General features: G+C 39.4%; 1 protein-coding gene across 6 annotated transcripts; it reads left to right on the top strand.

Moving 5' to 3' along the window:
• The first annotated feature begins 744 nt into the window (after positions 1-744).
• usp20 (ubiquitin specific peptidase 20) lies at positions 745-16,616 on the top strand. Of its 6 annotated transcripts, none has more exons than XM_044333564.1 (25): positions 745-1,676; positions 2,640-2,744; positions 3,089-3,142; positions 3,549-3,611; positions 3,746-3,886; positions 4,045-4,147; positions 4,678-4,747; positions 4,850-4,963; positions 5,130-5,229; positions 6,395-6,908; positions 7,089-7,238; positions 7,941-8,053; positions 8,449-8,621; positions 10,889-10,983; positions 11,100-11,133; positions 11,265-11,310; positions 11,408-11,588; positions 11,779-11,905; positions 12,000-12,169; positions 12,756-12,837; positions 14,442-14,550; positions 14,647-14,749; positions 14,844-14,912; positions 15,008-15,176; positions 15,562-16,616. In XM_044333564.1, the coding sequence occupies exons 2-24, from the start codon at positions 2,667-2,669 to the stop codon at positions 15,163-15,165; spliced, it is 2,847 nt and encodes a 948-aa protein (XP_044189499.1). In that variant the 5' UTR covers positions 745-1,676; positions 2,640-2,666; the 3' UTR covers positions 15,166-15,176; positions 15,562-16,616. The 6 variants fall into 6 exon arrangements, with proteins under 6 accessions (XP_044189499.1, XP_044189495.1, XP_044189498.1 ...); XM_044333560.1 differs by having other exon boundaries at positions 746-1,676; positions 15,527-16,616; XM_044333563.1 differs by having other exon boundaries at positions 746-1,676; positions 2,637-2,744; positions 15,527-16,616.
• Positions 16,617-20,568: the final 3,952 nt, after the last annotated feature.

The following is a 20,568-nucleotide window of genomic DNA, read 5'->3' as shown; positions in this document are numbered from 1 at the left end:
CCATCCATAGGGCACGAGGGGTCACTGAATGGTTTGATGAGTATGAAAATGATGTAAATCATATGTTATGGCCTTCACAGTCACCAAATCTCAACGCAATTGAACTCCTATGGGAGATTTTGGACTGACGTGTTAGACAGTGCTCTCCACCACCATCATCAAAACACCAAATGAGGGAATATCTTTTTGAAGAGTGGTGTTCCTCAGCCTTTGGCATTAATTCTACAAGTCTCTGGAACTTTACTGGAGGGATGAACACCATTCTTCAGTCAGGACCCCAAATGAACATTGTAATATGTTTTTCTTGCTGTAACCATTCCTCTTGTTCATACTGACTATTAGAAGATCCCCTCATGCTGTATTTACAATATAAGTGATGGGGGGCAAAATCCGCCAAAGTCCTCCATCTGTGCAAAAATCCCTCTTTTTGTTACTAAGCTTCCACCACAGCTCAGCAGGGACACACTGTCTGAGGAAACACAAAGACACAAAGAAAGCTAAAAAGACTGTAAATGTGGCAGATATCCACTTGATATGACTAACTCTGACTGCTGAATCCTCATATAAACTTCAGATAAACTTTTAAAAGCATATTTGAACAAAACAACTGTGTGGACACACTGTGGATTTTGGCCCTTATTGCTTACATTGAAATCACATCTGAAGGGGATATTTTAACAGTCAGTATGAAGAGGAGGAGTGATTACAGTGGGGAAAACCTCCCTCGGTGTTCATATGGGCATCTGACTGTTGTTTCTAGATGGACTTGAAAAACTGATAACCTATACTTTCAGAATCAGAATCAGAATTATTTGCCAAGTAGCAGGTACAACGTGGTCCAATGTCAACAGAAAAAAGCAATAAACATTAAACATAAAATGAACACAAACACAAACATAACTGTAAAAAAGAGGGGTATAGTAATTTACGAAGACTCTGTGTAGTGGGGGTGGACTATGTGCTTGCATGTTGACTTGATAAAGACTATGTGTGTGCAAAAAAAAACCCCAGAATATAAATAGAAGTATAAATACCAATGCACTTAAAGGTCTGTTTATTTACAATTATTTATCTATTTACCACTTATGTACACTTACTGCACCTGTGCACCAATGTGCAATATAGTGTTTATTTGTATATGTTTCAATTCGTCTCTCTCTTGTCTTCCTCTTCTCTCTCATTTTACTACTCTAATTGGAAGAGTTTGCAGAAGCCAAATTTCTCTGCCCTCAGTGTTGCTATCTGCTGTGCTACGTTGCTGAGCATGTGATAATAAAACCTCTTGAATCTCTTGATTCTTGGTCTACTCAGTGGCTGTTCTGGGGCTTTTGATCATATCTCATGACCTTCCAAAGTAGATGGAGTTGTCCAGTAAACTATGTTTACTGGCTAAAGTTATTGTATATTTATATTTCTTGGCTATGACTCATAACTTCCTGGGGTGTCCGCTGGTTGCCTGGCAACTAGTCCTTATCTAGAAACAGCGTGGCAGTTAGTTTAGCTTCATAAAACAGCAAATTGTGTTTTTTACACCGCGATTTATGTAACGCTACGGATGAAACAAACAAGACACTAGCGTTACGTGTTAGCTAGTGAGCTTTAGGGCTACTGGTAGGCGGATTTTTGTAAACTGCGCTAGCTGTTTTTCCCATGTGTCCAGTCTTTGCTATGCTAAGGTACGTTAGCCGTTAAGTGTACGTTACAAATTGTAACATTACGTGTCTGATCTCCTCGTATAAACTATCGACAAGGAAGTGAATAAGCGTATTTTCCCAAAATTGTCCAATTATTCCTTTGAGTGAACATGTAGAGGTTGAAACAGCCTGTCAATGTTAAGTACTGTAGATATCTGGTTCCTTATCTATTTCGCACACTTTTTTTTCGCAACTGTCCTTCCACAGCGGACCCATTTAACGGACGTACAACATTACGTCACTTCCGTAAACAGGGTTCTTACTACTATTGAACAGAAATATTCTATATTATAAATAATAATCTATATAATTACCTGACTAATAGAATAATAGTTAACAATTACCCGTAGAATGATTCAAGTATACGTAGCAAACGATACGTACACTAACTAATTGGGAAAAAGTATTTTAATCGCATATCAACATAATATCTGACGTTGCCGTGTTACCTCCTCCAGCCCTGCGACGTGCCGTACCGTGCCGTGGATGGGAGGGGGAGTTGTTTGGTGTGGGGATGGTTGGCTCTGGTATCGCGTCGCTCGGCTCGTCTCCTCGGTGTCTCGCATCCAGTATGGATTGTTTATAAGAGGAATGAAAAAATAGCAATTATCATCGTGTCAGCTGCTTTTGTTAGTAAACACATGTGATTCAAAACAGCTGTTGTCATCGCTGCAGCTAGCAGATGTTTTCTGAGCTTTCGTTGGTAAGGCCTTTCAATTTGCAGAGCTGTCAGATACTATGGGTAGATTTGGATGTTACTGTGAAAAGATGGCCTGAACAATACCGTTGATATTTGACTTATGTCTGAGCTATCTTTTAGAGACGAGGTACATGTGATTTTCATGTCGGGGTCTTCGTGTGGAGATGATAAAGCTAACGTTAGCTACAACAGCTTGTCCTCTGAAATACTTCAGTGTTGTTTCTACCGTCCTGTCACATTAGCAGACGTCCCCCCGAAGAAAGTGAGTAGCTATGACTGAACAAGACATTTGTCCCCACCTGGACACCATAGGAGAAGTAACCAAAGAGGACCTTCTCCAGAAATCCAAGGTGGGTTTTCATCCATTTACTATAAACGTTCTGCACAATGTCAAAGATGCCCAGACCAGGTTATTGACTGCGTGTGCCATGCATGGTTACCAGTGTAAGTAAGATAAATGTCAGCCCAAAACATCCGCTAAGGTTGTTGTACATTTGATGAAGCAGCCTTTGGTCCATCAGTCCTTAATGTAAAGGGAACAACATGAGCTGGAATATGTGCTGGAAGCTCTGATATGCTGCCTTTTTTTAGTGTAAAGCCTACAAGCATTGAGCCAAAATGTGTGTGCATAGATAACATGACACTCTATTCCTTTCTATTCTATTCTATTCATGATTTCTCCCTCCTGTTGCAGGGAACTTGCCAATCATGCGGAGCAGGGGGCCCTAACCTCTGGGCCTGTCTGCAGGTGAGACCGTGACTCGAATCCTGATTTAAATGTTTTGATTTTTTTTCTTTTAAAATGTAATTTCTGGTTTAGCTCAGGCACCTAAATGTCACATAAACGAAGACTACTGCCACTACAACTGCCACTGCACTAATTGTAAATCATTTGAAATAAGGTCAGGTGAATGCTCAATAATTAATGATGATGTGGGACATAAATGTAATTATAAATGCAAGAGCTATCAAACTCAGGCACGTAAACAAGCGCACAATATGTGAAATTAAAGTTATTATTTTATATTCGGAATGACATTTGACAGTCTAGCATGAAATTTATTTATAGGTTAAGACACTTAATGTACACCAGATAAGCAGATAGATATTGTATCTTGTTATTTCTTCAGTATGACTGTGTTTCTGCTCTGTAGAATGACTGCCCATATGTTGGTTGTGGAGAGTCCTACTCTGATCACAGCACCCTGCATGCACAGGTAAAACCCTCTCACACTTAACATACCTGCCAGCATTTGCTCTTCTTCTCATCAGTGTACCATATGAGAAGTAAAATGTCAAAGTAACTGTTCTAAATCAGAGTTTGTTGAATTACTCTGTGTGTCTCCTTTAGGCTAAAAAGCACAACCTGACGGTGAACTTGACAACATTCAGGATCTGGTGTTATGTGTGTGAGCGGGAGGTGTTTCTGGAGCAGAGGCCCGCCCTGGTGCCTGTCCCTGCTGCGCCCCACCACTGCAAAGCCACAGAGCAGGTACCACTTATCTCCAACACGGCCAGCTCTCCTCATTATTTTCTGTCCTTTTCCTGCTTGATGGCTTAAAATAGAAGAAAACTACACTTCTGATGCTATTTCACAACCGGTTTCTTACTCACCTTCTTATTTATAGTATCTGTAAATCATTTTTCTAGGAAGCAACGCCTCAGCCAGTAGGTCATCCACTTAAAGCAGTGCCAATTGCTGTGGCAGAAGAAGAAGGTTCAGAGTCGGAGGAAGATGAGCTTAAACCAAGAGGTACACTATCTCCACTTTTAACATTTCTTCTCCTAAACAACAGAACACGTGAAGCTCCTCAAATCAGACTCATTTGTGACTGTTAAATTATTAATAGGACAGAAAACCTGAAGCCTCAGTAAGAAGTGGACACATACTGTTGCTTTGTGGTACATCAGTAAGCTTAAAAAAATGTGCACTCTGGAATTGTTAACTCATTTTTTTTCTAAATTGAGGTGAAGTGCTTGAATTAGGTCTATATCTTAAATATTAAAAACAGAGAAAAACCTTTAAATCTGGTCATTTTTGGATTATCGTGGCAGTAGGTTGTAGTTGCCATATTTAAGAGATATAATTGCTCTGTAGCCCAGAATAGTTAACAGCCCTGTTTCTTTTAATTCAGACTAGCAGTGATAATAAACCCTCTGAGGTGTTCTCTCATTGTGACCTCTTCTAAAAACGTTATATCTAAACACAGCTTAATTTCAACACTCTTGGGAATACAAAATCTTTACAGTTCTCTGCTTCTCCTGTTGTTGTTGTTGTTGTAGGCTTGACGGGAATGAAAAATATTGGAAATTCCTGCTACATGAACGCAGCACTTCAAGCCCTGTCTAACTGGTGAGGTCACTTCCTTTCATCGCATCTGTCCAATTACTGGGGGATGTGTGACATATGTGTTTGCCTTTTTAAAACAGCTGTGTTGATGTATTCCCTCAACAGTCCTCCCCTCACTCAGTTCTTCCTGGACTGCAGTGGATTGGTTCGCACTGATAAGAAGCCGGCTCTCTGTAAGAGTTACCAGAAACTCATCTCAGAACTCTGGCATAAAAAACGGTAGTAAACACATTGTAGTTACATAAAACAGCATTTAACCGTTTTGAAGTGACAGAATGCAACTATATGTTTTCTATAAAGATGAGACTATTATGTACTAAAGAATCATTTCCAGTATATTAAACTAACTCTCTTATATCGCCTCACATGGCTTCTTCCCTCCCAGACCCAGCTATGTTGTCCCTACCAGTCTGTCACATGGCATCAAACTAGTAAACCCCATGTTTCGTGGTTACGCTCAGCAGGTAGGGGCAAGCACCCAGCAGGTAACTACACCTGGCATCACTCAACAGCTTGACACAGTCTTGTCCTATGTTTTTAAACTGTAACCCCTTGTGTACTATCTCATATATTCCCTAAAATGACATTTATTTTTGCTAACTACATTCGTTCTTAACAACCAATAGGTTTGACTTGAGTTATTCATTTGCTCGTATTGTACAGTTTGTGGTGAATTTTCTACTTTTCTTCCCCAGAGACAGAAAAAGTTATACTGTAAATGCCTTTTTATGTTTCTCTGTAGAGACCTGCGTAGAGGAACTGTATCAGAAGATTGATATAATCTAATTTCTTTGGTGACAATGGAATACATTTTTCAAATTTGTCAAGGGGGCATGTTTACACTAAAACATGGTGTTAAGTTGCTCTATACTTCAGTGCGTATTTAGTCCAGCCAACCCTAGTTTGAGAGTGTATTTCTTAATGGAATATTTTGACACTTCTTGGAAATGTGCTCTTTCCTTGTCAAGAGTTAGTTTAGAAGATCAATACCACTCTCATGTCTGTGCGCCAAATATGAAGCTCCAGCCAGCAGGTTGATAGCTTAGCTTAGCATGAAGACCAACAATCATATCAAGCAGGACCTGTGACTTGATCCGACAGACATCCGGTACTTGAGCCAAGCTCATATCTCAACATATCAATGCATCTATGACTTTATCTGATTCCAAGGAAGTAAGACAAAAATCCCCCAAACTGAATTATCACAAACAAGTAAACAACTCAACTCAAACCTTTGTTTGATGTGAGTTTAATTTGATTTTAGATGATCTGATTCTGTGTAAGACACTGAGCTGTCTTTGCAATCCAGTGTAGAAATATTAACATATTTGACTGAGGCCTGCATGTCTTATTGAAAGTGTCTATTTTTGTTTGATTGTGATTGTGAGGGACAGGTGTTAAAAGTTTTCAAGTAGTAAAGAGTTTTGCCTGTCTGTTGTGGATATGATTAGTGTATATGTTCTTCTTGTATGACTTCTTACCAATACAGACAAGACATACACAATTACTCCCACATTTCTCCTTCCATCTTCCTGTTTTGAAATGGTCGAGTTTATATTTATTTGTTACCCACTGTCTCTGTATAAAAAGCCATATTTATCCTTCTTTTGACTTCATGTGTTTAATTACTGTAATTGTACTTTGCAACAGGACACCCAGGAGTTCCTGCGCTGTTTGATGGACCAATTACACGAGGAGCTCAAGGAGCCTCTGACAGAGTGCAGCATGAGCGGAGAGGGAAGTGATGGGGAGGAGAGAGGAGAGGGAGAGCGCTCCCCGTCTGAGGATGAATTCCTATCCTGTGACTCTGGCTCCAGCAGCGACCGGGGGGACGGAGGAGGCGCGGGGGACGGTGAGCTGCTTGTGCAGGATGAGTGTGATGGAGTCAGGTCACAGGCGGGGGGGATCGTGGGCGTCAATCCCGCCGGGGTGATCTCTGAGAAGGAGAGGCTGAAGGAGAGAAGGGTGTCTGGCTCACCTCTCCGTGGAGGATCGCAAGAGATGGATGAGGACGCTGATGTGGATACAGCGGCCGAAGAAGGGGTTCCTGAGAGAGCGGTGGAAGAAGAATGCACATCAACCCCAAATACTGAAGTCCAAAGCCAAGAGAACAACCAGCCATCTAATACAGAGCAAGGGCAAGGCGATGGCAGCCACATCTCAGGTAATAATAAGATCAGCGGGATTATGGAAGGACTTTGTCAGATGATTTACAAACTGTGGATAGCCACTCTAATATTTCATGATTTGATTTTTGAAAAACAGGATCTTTATGAGGATGTTATATTTCAACAAAAGTTGTCTCTAAAATGTTAAATTTCATATGACATATCTCTTTTTCCAGAACCAGACAATGAAGCGTCAATGACCCAGCCACAGTCCACTCACTGCAGTCCCGTGAGAACCCTTCAGGAGCTGCATCCGAAACTGTCCTCCAGTCCTCCTCGTTCCAGCCCGCTCCGCTCCGCAGGACCCGCGTATTCCTTCAAGAAAGGTGTGGAATCATAAGGGGTTTGATAGATAAACTTTTGTCTTGGATATGTACATTTGCACCAGTGACGTGATGTAAGATATGTTAAGGGTACATTGGCGACCATGAGACATTTGTTTAAGTCATATGAGTTAAGGTGTCAAGGATTTTTTTTTTTTTGAATTTTGCAGTCTCACTACAGGTGATGTTCTGCACACCGCCCCTTGTTCAGTGAGTGTTTCTAAAGTTTTGCGTACACAGCAGGCCTCTTTTTCAATTTTAGGTATGCAGTTTTTCAGGTCAGCAGAGCATTGTTGCAATGTGTTGCCAGATTTGAAAAATATCAGAAATGTTCTTTTGGTTTTTTTAGCCTCTTGAACCGCCAGAAGTTGGCCAAGACAGAGTTTTTTGAAATGCAAATCATGCAAAGATATGCCATTAGAGCTCCAGAATATAAATATAGACCAGGAAATGTGCATGATATGTCCCGTTTAAGACAATTTACATGTTTGGCAATGTTGTAAATGGTGAATTGAGGCTTAAAGTCTCCTGTCTACCACAGTATTTGTCTGTTACAATCTACACAGACATTCTTTTCTTTGCTTTTCCCTTCTCCCTCTCCTTCTTCACACAGTATTGATGCTTACAGTGTTTACAGAAAGTCAAACTTCAGCTTCAACAATCCTTTGTTTGTCCTCTAAAAATCCTCTTGGCTCTGTCTTCCAGCTCAGCTGCTGCTCACTTCCAGGAAGAAGAAACAGTCTCACTATCGCAGCGTGATCTCAGACATCTTTGACGGCTCTATTCTCAGTCTGGTCCAGTGTTTAACCTGCGACAGGGTGAGCTGTGCTTCACATGTTTAAACACCAGGGGAAGCTACTTACATAGTCAGAAACCACAGTATAATGACCTGATAAATAATAATGGTTTTTTTTCTCTAAGTAGTATTTTGATTAAAGTACGACCTGTGTTATTGTCATTTCAATATTATAAATAGTATTTTACATGATTAGAACAACTAGAACTCATTATTTACATTTTAAACTTTAATTTCCTGAGATTATTTGATTTATATTTTATTTGTATCTTACATATATGTTTATTATTTTTGAAAACAGATGTTAAATGATTTATTTATCCGAAATCACTCATCTGTGAAACACTAATTTGTTTAGATAGGTAGTTCTTGCACCACTGTATAACAGTATGTATAAAGTCCTGCTCTTATTCACAGGTCTCTACTACGGTGGAAACCTTTCAAGACTTGTCCCTACCTATTCCCGGTAAAGAGGACTTGGCCAAACTCCACTCCTCCATCCATCAGAACCTGCCAGTCAAGACTGGCGTGTGTCCAGACACTTATGGCTCGCAGGGCTGGATATCCTACATCATGGACTCCATACGCCGGTCAGTGTGTGACATTTAACAGTCAAGAGGCGAGGAGGAAGTCAGCGGAAATAAAAACAATTGAATCTAGTCGCACCCTGATGTAATTGATATGATTGACGCTAACATGTTTCTTGTTGTTCATTGAATTTATGTTTTGATGTAAGTAGAGATTAGCTAAACATAAAAATCAAACATAATGGGGCTTTCAAGAATTGTGGCTCCAGTTAAGTCTGCTGATTTAGAGGCCATAATTAGAGTTCCAGAAGCTGCCATGGATGATGCAGGTGAGGGTGCTTAGGTATCAGGCCTGTGCAAGATCTTTCAAGGCGATATATGGGTCCTTTTTTGTCTTGTTTTTGAACAACCCTTTGAAGTTGGCAAATGAAAAAAAATATCAGATAACCTTCTGGGGAACAACATGACACATGCTTACACTTTGTTAGTCACAGGAAGCGTAGAGATGCTAGGGCTGATTCAATGATTTATTGTGCTCTTTTCAGTATATGATAATCTTATTACAGCTTGTTGTTGTTGTTGTGTACCAGACCTTCACGATACAATGATGAAGACTCCTGTTTAGACTGTGGTCCCGACAGATTTCAGGAGTTCCCTCATGTGTCATTTTTTGTGCTTCAAAGCTTAAAAAAAACTTTGTGTGTGATTCATTTAGTGAGAGGGCCTTCAGGACGCAAGGGAATCAGTCCAGGACTGATAGGTTGGACAGATTATGCAGATTGAGGATGGCTTTGAAGCTTTCCAGGACAAGATGTCAGTGCTGAGCCATCAGATGACCCAACAGGAGTGATGATGCATTTTTAAGGGCTGTAGAGGGTTTTTAACACTGGAGAAGCAAGTGTAGTTGTGGTCAGCAAAGCCCTGCCTTTGCTGAAATACTCCTCATTTTGTATTAGTTGACCTCTTTGATAGAAGAGGGCCGGATGCTGTTTGTTAGACATAAAGGTAGAATCACTTCCTTTGCCAAGTGCATTTGTTCATAGCTGCATTTATCATCTTAACTATTAGGAAAGAGATGCAGAGACAGGCCTTGGCATGCCCTTTGATCATCTTCCAGCATTGCCCATGTTTCAAAAGCACTGTGGTCACAACAGCCCTGATGCCTCATTTTGGTGAGACAGTGTTGCAGAAGAGGAGTGTATAGTACATAGATATTGACTTAAGGTTTATCGATCCTCCACACAACACCCCAATGCAGAAACATAATTCAGCCTACTGTGTGAAGTAATCTGCAAGGTTACGGTTTTTCTGCAAAATGTGTAACCCTTGACAATCTCAGCAAGTAGTCAACAAAAAAAACATTGTCTCATTTCAAGTAGCTGTGTCAGTGCTGTGTTTCCTCAGCTCTTGGGCAATATAGGCTGTTTATCTACATGGTCTTTAATGCCCATGTTAAACTTTAAAGCTGCTGTAAATAATACTTGATAAAATGACTTTGCATGAGAAAAATGTTGCTTGCAGCGACTGTCCCACAGAGAGTTATCAGCCGACTCTGCATTTCCTGTCAGCTTTTCAAAGCTTTATAGAGTCTTTTATTTATTTTCTTTTTGTTCTCTGGCATGTTATGGTTCGCTCTCCCTGCTCTCATCAACTTTGTTGTCGTTTTCAGTTAAAAAGCTCTGATATAATCTACTGTAAGCTACCTGCCTAACGCCAAATGGAAGACAGACAGATTTAGTAACTAGCTGGTGAACATAGTGGAGCATTCAGCAGCTAAAGAGCAAGTTATTTACTTCAGGAATTGGTGGAGATCAATCAGAGCTGAAAGTATTAATACTAACCTGCTCTGTAACTGCTGGATGTGTTAATAAGCCACTATTTGCAAGTTCACAACTGTACAAAGTGATAATATTTCAGTGTTCACTCAAAGTGGCCAATGAATCAGTGAATGCAGGCGTAAGTGGAGTTTCAGATGATTGAAAAAAATGATTGGTCGTCACAAAGACTCTTTATGAGGAAGTGAGTAGTGTGGTAAAGTGCACAGTGAAGAAACTGATGAAATGTTATAACTATACGACATTGTTCTGTGTCTGAAAAATCCCCTTTTGTACTTACTGCCATGAAAGACCCTATCAGGAGCTAGTAGCGCTCCAGGCAGAATTGCTTTTGCGGTCATTGGACAACTTTCATTCTTTCAATGGTTTCAAGTCACTGACCCACATGAAGGTTATTTTGTCAGGATGACCAGTGTAAGGATACAGGTCAAGGAGACCCTGTGGCTGTTTATGGTTGTAATGATTACTTTCTCTTTGTATTATGCCTCTGAACAGGTTCGTAGTCTCGTGTATCCCCACTTGGTTTTGGGGGCCCATGGTAACCCTAGAGGACTGTCTTGCTGCCTTCTTTGCTGCAGATGAACTTAAAGGTAAACAATACTATACCGTGCTCTTCTACTGCAATACTCTGCAACATAGATTTTATATGGTGGAATTTAGATCAAAAAATGATCAGAATATACATTTATGTTCATTCTTTTCCCAGGAGACAACATGTACAGCTGTGAGAGATGTAAAAAGTGAGTATGTATAGTAAATCCAGGTGGACACTCATTAGAAGTGGAAACGTTCTCCTCTTAAATGAATAGTTTTATAAGTCAAATGCTAAAAACAAATTTTATCTATTCACACAGTATTTTGTTTTTCACAGGTTGAGAAATGGTGTCAAATATTGCAAAGTACTTAGACTTCCAGAGGTACAACATTTTTCTTTATCTGACCTTTTTATCGCTAGATGTAGATAACAAGCTCAGTTTTATTTGTGGTTTGCTACAGAAAGTGTTTCTTGTGCAGATTCTGTGCATCCACCTGAAACGTTTCCGGCACGAGGTCATGTATTCGTTCAAGATTAGTAGCCACGTATCCTTCCCATTGGAGGGCCTCGACATGCGACCTTTCCTGGCTAAAGATAGTCCATCCCAAGTCACCACTTACGACCTGCTATCGGTCATTTGTCACCATGGAACAGCAGGAAGTACGAGTTAACTTGATTTGATGATTTTCAACATTTCAAATGTTATTTCCTTAATGATTAACATATCTTAGAGATTGAGCAAACATGCATGTTCTATATTTATCAGATTTTCTCTATGTGGGTTAATCAACTTAATATAACCGTTTCCCCCTAATGTTCTCTTCTCTCACCCTCCTCTTGGTTCTTGTAGGTGGACACTACATAGCTTACTGCCAGAATGTGATCAATGGCCAGTGGTATGAATTTGATGACCAGTATGTCACAGAAGTCCATGAGACAGTGGTGCAGAATGCAGAAGCATATGTGTTGTTCTATAGGTACGCATGGGAACATTTACACTGAATCTATTTTGATCAGATTTATTAAAAATAAGTCATGTATACTGACTGTATTTTTCCTGGACTCGTGCAGGAAGAGCAGTGAGGAATCGGTGAGAGAGAGGCAGAAGGTGGTGGCTCTGGCCAATATGAAGGAGCCCAGCCTGCTGCAGTTTTACATCTCCAGAGAGTGGCTCAACAAGTTCAACACCTTTGCTGAACCAGGCCCCATCAGCAACCATACATTTCTTTGCCAGCATGGAGGTGTGTCTTTTTTTTTGTTTAAAATCTTAATCTAGTACATTTTTGAGGAACAAATCCTCTCTTATCACACAGAGAAAACTCACTTTCACAATCCTTAAAGGGGAACTCCACTGATTTTACACAGGTCAAGGTCAAGTCTTTTTTAGAGACTGTTGAGGAAGTATGTTAGACTGTTATAGGAAGTGCAACATCCAGTATTTTTGTAGCTCAGTCCTTATTAGAGACTAAGGGTCAGAAGATTTCGGCCTCTGCTTGTTCACTCGTGACCGTTCTTTTTAAAAAAACTGTTTCTTGTGAGTCCCTCAACTTTATGGAAGTGCAATGCTAAAGAGTGCTCCTTTAATGATGATGATGATGATGAAGGCCACATGATACTCATTTTCAGGCTTTTAAAACAATGCATTCATATTGCAGCTCTTGAGACTAATAAATATTGTTCTTTGTACCAAAAAACGCAAAGCTGTTGGGGATTTTGTGTGGGAGGAGAACAATGCTATTGCTCTTAGAATTCTCACTGGTCTCCAGTATTGGCTGGAAAAGGTGATAATTCCCACTTTAACTCTTAACATATTTTATCTCTGTCCAGGGATTCCTCCTAACAAGTACCAGTACATAGACGACCTGGTCGTGATAGTTCCCCAGAATGTGTGGGAGTACCTTTACAACAGGTAAATATACAACATGCTACCATTTCAGTAAATAACAGTGGTGCACTTCAATATATATTGTACAGGTCAAAGGAAAGACACCACCCTCATGAAGACGAGATAGCTGAAAACATTTGGTGAATAAAACATGGTGCACTGGAGTGTTTTAATTTTGACAGGTCAAAAGAAAACTCAAAACCAAACGGAGTTCAGCACATTCTTATCAACACAATAATATTTGTATGCATACTGTATTAGATATGTAATTTAAGATTTTACTTTTGTCTTTACTGCCTTTATTTAATGGTTTAAAATAAAGAGAGACAGTGAAGATTGGGATAGCATACTGGAAAGGTACTGGGACCACACACCAAGGAGTCTGTGTCCATTATTCACTTTCTATTACTTACTAGGAAACCATTGGTGTAGTGTTCAAGTATTCTGGTTGATGTGGAAAACCATTCACGTCAACCTCCTTTTCGTAATTACAAGTTGGCTGATATGGGGATTTTTCGTTGGCTCTGCTATCCCTCTTGCTGTGTTTGATTAAGGAGTTGTGTGAACATAAAACAATGAACAGTGTTGTGTGTGAATCAGTGCTGATGGCAGTGCAAGCTAAGAATAAGTTTGCAGTCATACTAATACAGTCTGCTGAGAGCAGACAGCAACTAAATCTGTTCTAGTTCATCATCTGTTAGCTGCATGAATCAATATTTTATGATAACAAATAAGAGGAACTGGTTATTTGTAATGTAAACAAGTCACACATAGTGACAAACCCACAGAGAATTTTGCACCCAGCTCCGACTTCCCCTGTTTTAGCATCTTTGAGCTCTTTGTTTTGGTTTCACAGTCCGCAGCTTTACTGTTTTTTTTTCAGTCTCATTGCTCTTATCATCCCCCTTTTTAGCCACAGCGAGTAGCTCCCATCAACAGAAAAACTCTTATAAACCCACTGTGTGCTAGCTGCTAGCCAGATATTTCCCTCAGTAGCTGGAGGACCAAAACGGATCCAAACTGAGAGTCAATGTTGGACTTAAATTCAGCAAGTGGTTGAAACATAACTCCAAACGAATGCTAATGTTGCTATGAATGCCATGGCTGCTTGTTGTGTAAATAGACAACTCTTTGCTAACATGTTCGCCCTAAAAACTTTATAAGGTGATAATTTGTCAGTGTTGTGTTTAGAGCTTGTTCAGCTGCCCCCAAGTGACCAAAAAACAAATCAATCAGTGCAGCTTGAATTCAAGAAGGCTTTCACATTGAACCTATAAAATCTGGTTCGCTGCTTTTTACAACTATGTTGTGAATGCTACTAAAAATTGGTAGCCGGAAAGTACCCAATTAGGACTGTGATGGACTATGAATGAATGAGTTTAATCATAACTGATGATGCGTGTCAGTGTGAGATTGTGTTTAAGGATGTGTTTGAATCATTAGTTTTGAGATTTCCTTGACCTCTTTAGATTTTATTGAAAGGCAGTGCTTCCTGCAAACTTACCTTATGTGGCTCTACAATAATTGAAGGATTTTCATTTGGATGCACAAGTTCACATTCCTTTGTGTCAGTCGGTCTCACTGTCTTTTAGTGTCTTTGCGTTAAATTTTGGTGTTTCGGTTCCCAGTTTTGGAGGCGGCCCTGCAGTCAACCACCTGTATATGTGCGCCATCTGCCAGGTGGAGATTGAAGCTCTGGCTAAACGCAGGAAAACAGAAATAGACACCTTTATCAAGGTAAAAGCCTGTATGCTACAAAGGTTTGCGTGTGTGTGTGATGATGTGTATCCTTTTGTGTTGAATGTCGAATGAGCAATTTTTTCTTGTCTGTAGCTGAACAAAGAGTTTCAGGCGGAGGAGGCTCCGACAGTCATCCTGTGTATCAGCATGCAGTGGTTCAGAGAGTGGGAGAGCTTTGTAAAGGGCAAAGACAACGGTATGATTTTAGAGTTAGATAAATACAGCAGTGCATAAAAGTGGTTTGTCTTCTTGTCTGTACAAGAACTTTTTTTTATAATTTGTTTTCTTAGAGCCCCCGGGTCCCATTGACAACAGTAAAATTGGTGTTATGAAAGGAGGACACATACAACTCAAGCAAGGTAAACCTCTGCACTCGCTGAAAAGGACGTAAAGGTGGAAATAAAGAAAACAGACGGTCAGTAAAAACATTTTTTATGTGTGTGCCTGCCTTCAGGTGCAGACTACGGTCAGATCTCAGAGGAGACATGGCAGTACTTGTTGGGTATTTATAGCGGGGGCCCTGAGATTGCAGTGAGACAGACGGTGGCCCCGGCTGACCCAGACAGTCTTCACGGCGAGAGGAAGATCGAGGCAGAGACCAGAGCACTTTGAGATAAAGAGAGGTTAGAATCTTTACTTATTGGGGAACACTTCTCAGTGCTTGTGTGTTGTTTAATCACAGTAATTCCTCATTATATTTCTCATCCCTCCACACAACAACTTACTGGAAGCCGTGGGTTTTGGGGCTTGTAGACATGCAATATTTCCTCTTTGCTTACGTCAACCACATGAGCTCATAAATTCCTTCTGGCCAGCAGAGCGCTGGATAGCTACACGTGGCCAAGAATAATGGAGACAGCACCTCCAGCTATTAAACAGAAGGGAATTTAATCTAGGTGGTTTGAGTTGAAGGCATATTGATTGTTCAGTTGTTTTCAACTTGTATCTCACCTTGCATTTTCATTATCCCTAGGTCTTCTGATTTCCTTTCCACTCCTGCCCTCACAGGAAGCTGAGGAATTTGCACCTTGGCGAAGAAGCCTCATCGTGAGCACTTTGTAAATGTAGCAACGCATTATTCTGAAGCCCTGTCGCAAGAGGATGAAATGGTACTTAAATATCATGTAGTTTATTTATTGGATAACTCCAGTCCTCAATGTTAAGGTGTAAAATAAGATGTTGTGTCACATCTCCAGAGCTGCTTTCGGTAGCTAATGGTGTTTCAGTTGCTGCTGTAGTGACTAGGTGTCATACTGCTAAACTGGCTATGGCAGGCAGACAGCTGCCGGGGTCACTGACCAGAACGCTGGAGGGGAGCATTATGATGTTTGGTTTGAGGACTGTACTTTTTCATTGGAAGCAACAACCCAGAGACATCGATAAGCTTTCTGTTGTTCGCCTGTTTAGTAGCTTCATAGCAACAAGTTCAGACAACAAGTGAGAGATATTCCATAAATCATACTCTTGCACCTCCAACCTTAAATACACAGTCTAACTGAGCCCTCAGGAATGGAAGTCTTTTGTTGGTTTAAGTCAGTAAAATGATCGGACCAGTGAACCATAAGAAATCACAAAGCATGCGTGAGTGATCATTTTGAGGGTCATTTGTATTTGAAAAGCTTCAAAGTGCATGCTGTTGCAACTCCCTTTTTTTGACCTAGAAGGACTTTTCTCTGATAGGATGAGATGCTGAGTTTGTTTCTTAAAACAGAAAATAACAAACGAAAGCGCTCAAGATTACGGTAAAATTGAGTCACTCCCGCTCAGTTTATCCCAGAGTTATCTTGAGAACATGCAAACATATATAGATATATGGCTATATATCTCGATAAATCAGTATAAATATCAACAGAGTAGATAATTGCAGTCGTGGAGGAAGTGTAACATACAAAGATGATTACATATCGGGTGTGGTAACGCGATAAATTTACCAGGGGATGATGAGAAAATAACTGGCTTTTGTGATAATAGCCTACACTGTAAGTTTGTAATTCTTCTGAAACACAAGAGTGTAAATGGCCTTGGTCACAGCTCATGGAAGAGATAATTCCCTTTTCACGTAACAGTTTAGCAAAAGGAAAAAAATATTCTGACAACATCACAAAAAAACAGGCTCAAACAGCACAACATGGACAAAACCATTTACCATATGATTGCTACTTAATTAATCGAGTATATTTTCTTACTTAATTTCTTAATTGTGCATGTTTGGTCATCAGGTCGTTTAAAAAAATGAATCTTGTTGTAGGGATATTACATTATGAGGTATATGCTCATAAAGACATTAATGTGTCTACGAGTTGTTTACTGTTGAAACCTCCGCTTGCAGGAAGTGTTGAATCTGCACCGCTTGATAGCAGTAAAACTTGATTCAGATCTTGTGCTTCTCTGTCCTCCCTTCCTTTAATATCTTTTCATCACAGACACATTAGACTGGTAAACAAGAGTGTGTAGTGCAAGTTTAAACAGCTCCTGACATTGACATCTGGCTGCCATTGACATCAGCAAACATGCAGACTTGCTCAGAACATTTTTGAGTAACTGCACACTGTGGAGTCGATCACCTTGCTTATAATAACGCCACCTGCTAAAGACTTTGCAAAAGTCGATTCTGTTTATGAATCTTTTTAACTTCATGTCTGATCACTTGTTTTTTGAGGTGACTTTTAACAAAATAATCCCTGTCAGCTGTTTAGATTTTAATAATTTGAGCGAATACTGACAAAGTTTCAATCTGAAACATCAACAGGAACTTTACATTTTATGTGACGTCTTTATATTGATCCTTTCCTTAATTATTATAATACATTTTAGAGCACAGCAAATAAACCAAGTAATCCCCTATGTCATTGTAGATAAACCAAATACTTGCCTTTTCTTATTGTACAGATCAGCAGAGGAGGTTTGCCTCCATATTTTAAGCAGTTGAAGCCCGGTCAACACATGATACTAACGATGTATCTCTGTGTCCCTCTATAGTCTAATTTAATGACTATCATAAAAAATACCAATTTTGAAAAGCAAACCTAGGAAAATAAAAAAATATGTATTATTTTTCTGTGTTTTTCTATATTTGAACAGCACAATTAATTTAAACCATTTACCAAACCAAAAATAAGACAGTATGAAATGAAAAATATGTTTCATTTGACAATCTTGTCTTTAAACAACAAATGAATCTATAGTCAATTTAACTTTATTGCTGTTTGGTAAAATCTCCTGAGCCATATTACATGATGTACCAATCAACAGTTGATAAATTGTCTTTAAATATTTCGTTCATCAATAATAATCATTTAAGTAGTTATTCTAATTATTGGATTGGCACAGAAGAACCTCCAGAGGTAGGAGATTTACTCAGATAAATACTGCTACTCAGCTATTACGCTGAATCACAAGATATGTCAGTAAATACAAATGAGTGACAGCAAGATCTTGAAGCTTTTGTCAACAGGAAACTAACCTTTCAATGCTAGATGACTGAATGAACACTGTTGTTGTTGTTGTTGGTTTTGGGTTTTTTTTTTTTTTTTAGATGCCATGCAAAACAAAACAACTGATTATCTGAAAGACAGTCATCCTATTGTGGAATACGGTGCCATCAAGCCCCTATATACCCATAATACACCTGCCCAAGTGTTTTCACGCATTTGCCTGATAAGAGCTGCATGCACAGCCACTACTTGATTGAGATCTCCCTCACAGTACTTTTAGTTTTGTTAAGGTGGAAAAATGTACTCTGTCATCACTTTCATGATTAAATGGTATTTGGTGAGCTCTAGCGTAGCTCTTCCCACCTTTAACCAGAGCAAAGGTCTTATCAGTCAGGAGAAATAAAAATATCTATGTGGGTGTGCACAGGCTTCAGTTAGTTTACATCCCCCTCTATTTAGACCATGTACCATTAAATCTCCATGCTGTATTTCACTGTATGATCAACTGAAAATTCATGACATACATGATAGTTTATTTATGTCAACAGAGAGTTAGATGAGACCATGATACCACTCTCACGTAGGTAAATACGAAGCTAACGCCAGCAGCTGGTTAGCTTAGCTTAGCACAAAGACTGGAAATGAGGAAAAAGCTAGCTTGGTTCTGTCTAAAGGTAATAAAATCCACCTACCACACAACCGAAGCTCACTAATGCACATGTTATATCTTGTTTGTTTACTGCTCTAGGGCAAGAAATAACACAGCACACAACCCCCCATGAAAACCACAACTTGTCATTATTAAACTTTTTTCACTCAGGTTTTGTATCGATTAAACAAACGAGATATAACTTGTTAATTAGTAAGCTTTAGAAGTGTTGAGAGATGGATTTTAGGCTAGCTGTTTTGCCCCATTTCCTGTCTTTGTGCTAAATTAAGCTAGCTGCTGGCTACTTTGATATTTAGTGTACAGACTTGAGAGTGGTACTGAACCTTGAAGAAGGTGTTAGCATACCAATAAAAAAACAAAACAAAAAACAACAAAACTTCAAAATGTCAGCCTCAAAATGTAGAATCAAAGTAGCTAATACTACCTAGCTTCAGCGCTACCTTTCTCTGTTAGCTAAAAATTAGCAATCAGCGTCTTGTCGTCCTATTATCATTTTGTGTCATGAACTACTGGGAGATTCCAGGATACGCAAGACAGACTTTTGGCACATACTTAATCTGATAAAGTGCAACAATTTCAACAATCTCAGATATTTGTAAGTGTAATTATCAGAAGACCACCTTTAACATTCCCCTATAGCAACGTATCCAACAAGCAGAGAGCACCCAAAAAGTACCCAAGATGTTTTAATTGACCATTTTTTCACTGCAGATAGTTGGACTTGTTATAGCAGGAGATGATCCCTCCACTCACTTTTAAGTGTCACAGTAAGTGATGTCAGTGAAGAAACATCCTTATTAGTTTAGGAGCACCTAAAGGCATGGCTGTAATTTTCCCAGTATGACATGTCAAAATATCAGCCATGTCTGTTGAGACTTTGGACCATTGCAGTAATTTATGTCTCCCTGTTTTGTTTGTTTTTGTGTCCAAAGAGCAATCAATCAATTTTATTAAGAGAGGATTCTGATTTGTCCATTTGTCTTAAGAAAACTGTTTTGCAGTGTTTTTCTTCTCACGAACGTCCAGACTGTGTCTACAAGAGATAATATTAATACTATAGGGATGTTTGTGCTATGTTTAGATACTTTTTGGGGGCGTAAGTGCAATGAAAAAAGACAAATCTTTGTGCAATTCTAGCTCTATCATCAAAGAGATACTGGACAGCTATCAAATACTTAATGAACAGCTGACGGTACAGACTGGGGCAGTGCATCATATTATATTGCAGTGTTAAGAAATGTCGAGTGGTAATTACTTACTTAATTATCCCCACCTGTGAGTTTATGTTTGCTTGTGTTACAGCACGTAGCTATGCGTGAGAGATTCCCATTTATATTTTTCACTGGAAAAGATGAGCATTGCTGTGGTTGGACAGAATTCATCAGTAATGTCGTGACACCCTGCAGATAGCAGAGCAGGATTTCACTGACTCTTGTTTTTCCTTTCATTTTACGGTGTGTGGCTGTTGTGGTCAAGATAATGGTGATGTTTTGAGAACATGGGACTGGGGTTGACCTCAATTCAATGGGATGTCTTAATGTCTGTATAACTGATGTAATTACTCATGACTGGTTAAATGATTAAAATTGCCTGGTCTTTGATTGGCATGTGTCTTATTTGCATTGAAAATTTATATTTTTTTTTTTAAAAAAAGGGGATCTCTTATTTACATTTAAATGTCAGTTTACTAGTCATAGCACGACTAAGCCTGTGAAAATGGATGTGTAATTTGATCTGTGGCTCTATCTCCTGAAGGAAGAAGTCTGAGAAAATAACCCTGGTAATGTCGTAATGATGTCATCACGGTTTTTCTCAGCTTGGAGATAACACATTTTTATTAGGAAGTCTCTGTACAAACTGGGGACATAGAGTTTAAAGTGTGGGTTTTTACCAGGGGAAAGATGGTTTAAT

The sequence above is a fragment of the Thunnus albacares genome, chromosome 18 (genome assembly GCF_914725855.1).
Source record: "Thunnus albacares chromosome 18, fThuAlb1.1, whole genome shotgun sequence".
In the NCBI taxonomy this organism is placed as follows: domain Eukaryota; kingdom Metazoa; phylum Chordata; class Actinopteri; order Scombriformes; family Scombridae; genus Thunnus; species Thunnus albacares.
The sequence above is the reverse complement of the archived record's forward strand: the minus strand, read 5'-3'. Positions and strand labels throughout refer to the sequence as shown.